The sequence below is a fragment of the Mytilus trossulus genome, chromosome 14 (genome assembly GCF_036588685.1).
Source record: "Mytilus trossulus isolate FHL-02 chromosome 14, PNRI_Mtr1.1.1.hap1, whole genome shotgun sequence".
NCBI lineage: Eukaryota > Metazoa > Mollusca > Bivalvia > Mytilida > Mytilidae > Mytilus > Mytilus trossulus.
The window spans coordinates 33392116-33400194 of NC_086386.1; the positions used below are offsets into that span (position 1 = coordinate 33392116).

At 30.9% G+C, this 8079-nt stretch overlaps 1 protein-coding gene across 1 annotated transcript; it reads left to right on the forward strand.

Moving 5' to 3' along the window:
* Positions 1–3198: 3198 nt before the first annotated feature.
* LOC134697684 (psychosine receptor-like) lies at positions 3199–7608 on the forward strand. The gene is made up of 2 exons (XM_063559967.1): positions 3199–4531; positions 7386–7608. The coding sequence occupies exons 1-2, from the start codon at positions 3408–3410 to the stop codon at positions 7606–7608; spliced, it is 1347 nt and encodes a 448-aa protein (XP_063416037.1). The 5' UTR covers positions 3199–3407.
* The last annotated feature ends 471 nt before the right edge of the window (positions 7609–8079 follow it).

Genomic DNA, 8079 nt, shown 5'->3' on the forward strand with positions numbered 1-8079 from the left:
ATCTGTAATATAAATATAGTACAGAACTGGCTAGTTTCCAGTAGAAAGAACACACTCGAATCCATTGTATCACTTGGAACAAGTATGACACTGTGTTTCATTTAATCCACCGTTTCATTGTCTGATCTGTGAAGGAAATTTGAATGGACCAAATAATACATTTAAAGGGGCACATATAAAAAAAAAAGTATGATTGTTTTTGTTCAATCATTAATGAAAGTGGAATAGTGAAATAATAATTCGCTTTTAGCAGCTAAAATGGTTCAATTTTGTCAAATTAAGCTGATAAACATTGATAATGAACTATTCACTTGCAAGTGAATAATTCGACCTCATGGAATCCGTATTAATGTTTACTCATGCATTTTCTGCGTACGGTTATTTAAATGAAAAGAATGTCAACATTAAAAGCGAAACAAATGTAAATAATTTAATTGACTGCTTCGATGCACAAAAATCATTCTTGTACAGGGAAAAACGACGATAAACATAATTTTTAATACAAACTTTAACAGACCTTTAAAAATTCAAATGCACGAGTTTGTTAGTTTATTTATATCTAAGTTTATGTTTACATCTCTGATAAGGTCATAGACGGTCAACACGAAAGTTAATTGAATGGCATCTAGGCTAAAATTCACACGAAACGAAATTAAATCTTTTTCAGACAATGGCTTGTAAATTGTTTATTTTATACTTTTAATAGTTTGGAAAAATGTTTTACATGGTTATAATAAAAAATATGAAAATTTGAGTTAAATTGGGGAGCATGCATTTGACAGCTAGTGCCCCTTTAGGTAGAGTTAGTCAAGAGCCTGTAGTTCATTGATTGTCGTTGGATCATATCTGTCATAGATATTTTTCTTGAAAATTGTTTTGTTATCAATTCGGCCGTTTGCAATTGGCGTCTTGTTTGAATTATTTCACATCTTTCATGTCTGGTCCTTCGACCTGAACGCCGAGACCATTACACAGGCCCGTTTGTATAGTATAATCTGTCATTTGGTTATAGAGCCTTATATGCCAAGAGAGGCGATTTTTTGATAATGTTGTGATCCCTTTCAAATATATAGGTTGCAGTCACGTCCAGTGAGAATAGGGGTTGCAAATCCGATACAACAAAGTTCACCAAATACCTTAAATAAAAAAACGGTTTTTAAACGGCCTTAAGTTGTAAAGCTATCCGAAATCATGTTTGATAGAGAAAGCCAATGCAATGTTCAATTTCATTAATAATGTGTCATTAGGGCAGTATGTAAGTATGAGAGAAACAAGCGTAAGGAGGTGATCAAAAGAAGTTGAAAGTAATAGCAACCGACCAAATCAGTGTAGTAGTCATAGAAATTGTCATGTCACCTTTTATACAAAATGAGCTTAAAAGTATAAATTGATTAAAATTTAATAATATTTAATTAATTTTAAGATTGGTGAATTCAAAATAAACTAGGAGCTATTGGCATTTAGCTCGAATTGATTACATAATCGTATAAAACGTGTTGCGAATGATGAATGATATAAATGCCACTGGAGCTTAGAAGACACTTTCTATCTGGCCGAGAACAATGCATTAATAAAATACCCCATATAATAAAATGACAGTCAACAAGTGTTTTCAATTGGAAAAATTGGCACCCTTCAGGTTCTACAACCATTCAAATTTGTTAAATGTGTTTACGTTGTTGGAGTAAAACATCAATTTATAACTTTCCTTGACAACAATATTGTTTAGTAAGAACTTCCTGCAGTAAGAGAGTGTGTATGTGTCAAGTAAAGTGTACGTAGTTTAGTGATTGTTGGTTGATGGCCGTCACATTCATATTTCGATTATTATCTTTGCATTTGTCAGACCACTTCCTTATTTTGTTTTATTTGTGTCATCTTTTGTCTTATCAGGGCTGTCTTACTACGATATCAGCGTTGTCCATTGTTTAAGATCCTTATAGTAACTTGCATTGCCCTAATTTATTTGGAATTTAGTTGACATTTGTCTCATAGGCAATCTTACCACATCACCTTCTTTGAACAGGATAATCAATTGTTGCCATCTCTATTGTGTTTTGATGGGGCAAAACCAAGGATTATTAGTGATTGTGAGCCTTGACCGATGGCCACTCATTCATACTAATTGCAGTATTGGTCAGATTCCCTTTTTATTAGTAATTGCAGCATTCACCAAACTATTAAATTCTTTCTTTATTGTTGTGTTGTTGTCGTTATGAATAACATGCATTGATTGTACTAACCAGATTTGACACAATATTTATATTGACCATAGAGTATCAATTCATCAATCGTAATCCTTGGGTTTCTTTCTACTCAAAAGTAAATAATAAGATTGAGCAAGTCAAATTATCGAGAATTTGCAGGAGTCTAGAAATACTTAGTTTACTAAATATGTAATATACAAATTTATATAAGAACTTCTGTATGTATTGCTTAATGGCTAACCATTTTCGTAATGTGTATTGATTGGTGTTTTAACCTGGACAAGCAGGGATTATTTAAAAGATAAAATTTACGTTTGTGTAGGTTTCATTAAAACTAGATGCAGATATTGCCAGGAACCGAATGCAATGCAATTTGCCGATAACAATTAATACGTAAATTAGCCAAAAGGGAAACAATCATGAAGTTACAGCGCGCTCAGATATAAGATCCTTACAAAAGAATCCGGATTAATAGCTTAAGTGTTATTTTTCAGGTACAAATCGGCCCATTATAGCAGTGATGATGCCACAAAAATGTACCTTTTTGTATTGATAGTCGTACACTAAATTATGTTAAAATGATATTTCAATAACCAATGGCATACATTTGTTTCAAACTTTTTAAAGGTATAAGCTTTTCGATTTATATATTTATCCATCTTATCACATATGCTTTATTAGAATACAAGTCATTCAAACGGACATTGTATGACAAGGTTTGTAAGTACAAGTGCATAAAAATGTCTCTTTTGCTATAATGCATGCATACTTATGAAATAAATAGAAACATAATAAATCGATCTTGAAAAAAAAATCAGAAAAAAATGACTAGACCCATGTTTGATTAAGAACACTTCCTGATTGGGTATGTGAAATTTGATAAAAGGGTCCTCATAGTTTAGATAATGACATTGTAATCAACAAGATTATATCATATGCAAATACATGATTTCATTTCATTCACTTCATATCTCTAACTGGATAGGCTTCCACGAACTTTTTTAAGTAGGAACACAGTGTGCAATTTGTAACTATATTGGAGTACACTTAGCCACGTGGTTTGTTATAATATTGGAGGACACTGTTAAAACAATGCGAGATATCCGATTAGAAACACATGTGAACTGTACCTTAATATGATGTGACTTATTATTTTGTAGCACAAACATTTTGCTTGAGAAAATGTGATATTTAGCAATAATGGATGCTCCGAAAAACTTTTCTGCGAATTTAAATGCTTTAGGAAAGAGCATGTCATATCTAACTTTGTTCAATACAACAGGAATGACCACAGTATTGCAGTCATTTCATGAAAATGAATCTCTGTACTTTTTAAACAACTCAAATATTAGTACGACCGCTTCAGAACAAAGTTTCAACACTGATGAAATCGCCACATTACACTCAATTGAAAGTTATTTATGGACGTATGTGTCGCCCGTCCTAATCCTTGTTGGAGTTTTTGGAAATTGCTTAAGCATTGCTGTTCTGAAAAAGATGAGATTTTGGCGACGGACGCCGTTGTTTTTATTAGTAGTTTTAGCCGTAACGGATATAACAGTGTTGTTAGATGGCCTTCTACGCTATTGGATTAACTATGCGTTTAAAATAGACATTCGGACATTGTCAAATGCAAGCTGTAAAATTAATTTATTTGTGATTTATATTGCTATGCAATACTCTTCTTGGATTCTTGTTTGTATGATCATTGATAGATTTCTCAAAACAAATTTTCCATTTTTATATATGCGTGTAGCCACTATGAAGAAAACCTGTCTCATCATTTCAGTTCTATTTATTATATTAGCAGGGATAGACTTACATTTCTTCTGGACAAATGGAATAAAAGATGGAGAATGCGATGACTTAAACCAAAAATACCATAACTTCGGGGAATTTGTTTTTGTATATATAGATATTGTTGTTTTATCTGCGTTGCCTTTCTTAATAATGCTGATTCTGAATGTGTTCGTTTATAGAGCTCTAAAAAGACATCATGAATTTAGGAGTACATCTATTGTTGAGTCACGGCATAGCAAGAGAAAAAGAGGTAATAGACGACAATTCAGTAAGAAACTCACTCGAATGTTACTTTTTACCAGCGCATACTTTTTATGCTCAACAGTCCCTATAAGTGTATACTTTATTTACGATTCTTATGTGAAATTTGAAGATGATTTAAATAACGCGAAGAAGGATGTTGCATGGTCGGTGATGTATTTATTTCAATACTCAAATTATTCGCTCAACTTTGTTTGGTATGCTGCTTGGAACAAAGTGTTCAGAGAAAAAGCTAAAGAAATCTTCGGGTTTAAACCAAAAGGGTAAGTTATAATATGCTAACTTTGTATATTTACGTCATGTGTCAACCATCAAAGGCCTATGTATCCCGAATTAAGTACTCGGGTTGTGTTAAACACAAACTTTCAATCGGGAGTGATATATTAAGCAGTAACTAATTGTGTGAAATTCTTAAGCAAAAAAAAAACCACATGTTTGTCATATTATTTTTTTAACAAGTTCCTTCAATACATTTACAAATAAAGAAATATCAAAATAAACTGATTTCAGTTCAAACATATTTTATTTGATCAAGTACAAATTGGATGATACACAAGTCAAACCGACTAATGAAGTCTTCGCCATTTAATATTTATAACAATATAATACGACCATGCATGTATAGAATGGTATATCTAGTTAATATATATGTATAAGATTTATGTCAAAAGACAGAGAAGTGAAAAACTGATTTAAAAATAACAAAAATTATAATCAAACGTATGAAAAATTCCAATGACATCAATAGACAATACACATTTTGTAAAGAGTAATGAAAGAATTTAAATGAAATTTACATATTTATTTTCCTTTTTTTAAATATCATTTATAAGATGATTTAAATAAGGGTCAGAATATTTACGTTTGTTTTTAAATGGTTTATTGTCGTTTTTTATTGCAGTTTAATCTTACAATTAATCATAAATGTTATTAATATTATCGTCATTATTAATTGAAAACTGAATTTCAAATAAAGGCAATAGTAGGATACCGCTGTTCAAAACTCATAAATCCATGGACAAAAAACAAAATCGGGGTAACAAACCAAAACCGAGCGAAACGCATTAAATATAAGACGAGAACAACGACACAACACCGAAACGCAACACACACAGAAACAGACCAATCATCAGACAAAACACCACGAGAATAACAAATGTAACATGAAAACCAAATACATGAATTTGGGATAGACAAGTACCGTGCCACGTCTTATCTCAAAAATAAGAGAAAACACAAACGACTCAACGTTAAAATGCAACACAAAGAGAAACGAACAATATTATAACAATGACCATCTTCCTGACTTGGTACAGGACACTTTTAAAGGGGAATAAAAGTGGTGGGTTGAACCTTGTTTTAAGGCATGCCAAACCTCGCACTTTAATGGCAAAGTTAAATATAACATTGAAATGACAACATAATATTACAGGACTACAATACAAATAAATAGGAGAACATATTAGACACAGAAAAACATGATTTATAGATAACAAAAAGCATCAGGTTTAAAATTCAATACGCCAAAAACGAGCCTTGCCCACACAAGACTCACCAGTAACGCCCAGATATAAAAGATCGAAAGTGAAAAAAGTACAAAGTTGTACAGCACTGAAGATCAAAAGTTGAAAAGGTTTCGTAAAATACGGCATTGTTTTTATGCCCGGGATAAGAACATTCTTATTATATAGAACAATTCATGCTATTGCAAACAGTAAATTTTATCAAATGAATATGAAAGAGATATACACAAAGAAACTAAAGTATTAACTAATTACAGAAAACTAAACCTGAATACATAACGCCTAGAAAGAAAAATAGAAAAATTGTTTAAAATTAAAAATGAAAAAAAAACTCTTTTGTGTGTCTTTTCGATATTGTCATATTTAGCAGACACATCCGTGTGAAATTGACGAAATAGGCAAAGTTAAAATACATTAAGTATAAGAAAAATAAAATTTTCTATACAGGTATAAAAGTATACAATCATAGCCATTTTTCATTTAAAAATACAAATTCAATTGCTACTAATTTTTTCACTGATAATAGTAGTTGAATTCTAATTTGCAAAACTCAAACGAACATAAATTATTAATCAAATAAAACAACATATGCATAGGATTTTTTATGAACTTATGTCACTATCAAATCCGTCTGCTCTTTGGCCGGATTGTTGTCCTGTATATATATCCCCTATTTCCATTCTCAATGTAATGCAAAACAAATCAAAGCATATATAGGACATAAACGTTCAAAACCTATCCATAAAAAAGAAAACATAATATTTACATAAGTTGATATAAGTATACCCACATTTAAAATAACCAAGTTAAAAATGGTTGGTGAGTTGGATAACATATACACGAGCGGCTGCATTGTAAACTTCTGGCAAATTTCGAACAACTTTTTATACTTCAAAGAATACTTTAGCTTATACTTAATCACACTTTTCTCATATATCCGTAAAAACCTCGTTATAGAATCACTGAATACTGAGACAACCGTTCACCTGCAACCGTATCAAGCCATTGATAATAAGCATTTGAACAAGGTTTTCAAATGGTTTTCAATAATCAAACATTTTGGCTTAAAACAACATGAAAGAAACATTAATTGTCTCTGGTAAAAATAGGTTATTTAATGTCATATTTGAAACAAAAATGTATTATCTAATAAATGTCCAAAGTAAACATGAATCTGACTTACTCGGCTTTAATTTGTAACACAGTAACACGATGCGCGTTTTGACTTAATACGACTTATCAGTGGCCAGAGTGGCACTTGAAACAAAACAATTTAAAGCTAAATTAAATATGAAAGTTGAAGAGCATTCAAACCGTAAATTAAAAAAAGATAATGTGCCTAATAATTTTAAGAAAATCTGAGCGTGGGTATGAAAATGTTAGAGTTTCAAACAATTTGACATTTTATAAACAGTGTACATTAAATATTAAAAGTTTACGAGAATGAGGCTAAAATGAGTACTAAGTATGCAGAAATGGGAAACTTCGAATATTAACACAAAAAAAATTTCTTCGATAAAACAGGACACACATCTATATGTTTATCAATTGAGATTAACAATGTGATTTTAATAATTGTTTATTTATGTTTCAGATTCCGATACCAAAATGCAACTAGAAAGAACAATCGAAGATCTTCTTCTATTTCTCATATGACGACGTCCATTGATAATTCAATTAACGAAGGTGTGTCTGAGACATATGATGAACATTCGGACTACTCAGAGGATATTCAAACAAATGCGAGTAAATATGTTGATCCAAATCCTAATACTCAATCCGCGTCTGTATCAATGAACACATACGAACATATGTAAATATTGAACAAATATCATTTTTACGTATAGATTCTGTGATAGTTTCTTATTGGTTGACATGTTGGTAACCTTGTGATTTTCTTTTTTACAGTTTAAATTAATTTTTGTTTTATAAATATTTTGTTAATAAAATATAAAATTGTGGATCATTTCATTTAATCTAACCTCATCAAAACGTACTCAAACATTATAAATTGTACATATTTTTTTTTAAATCATATGAAAAATCAAACTAAAAAATGGTTGAAAAAATCTTGTTCACATAAATGAATGTCTTTGTCATGTTCATTATCAAAATCTTCTGAAATGAAATATTGACCTCCAATACACTATTTTCCCTATATTTCGTCGTATGAAGTGTGCTTAACTGCGACAGCAAATGACCCTACCAAGTCGGGAATATGACATTTTTTTCCATTCGTTTTGGTATGTTTCAGCTTTTGATTTTGTCATTCCATTTCTGACGTATTC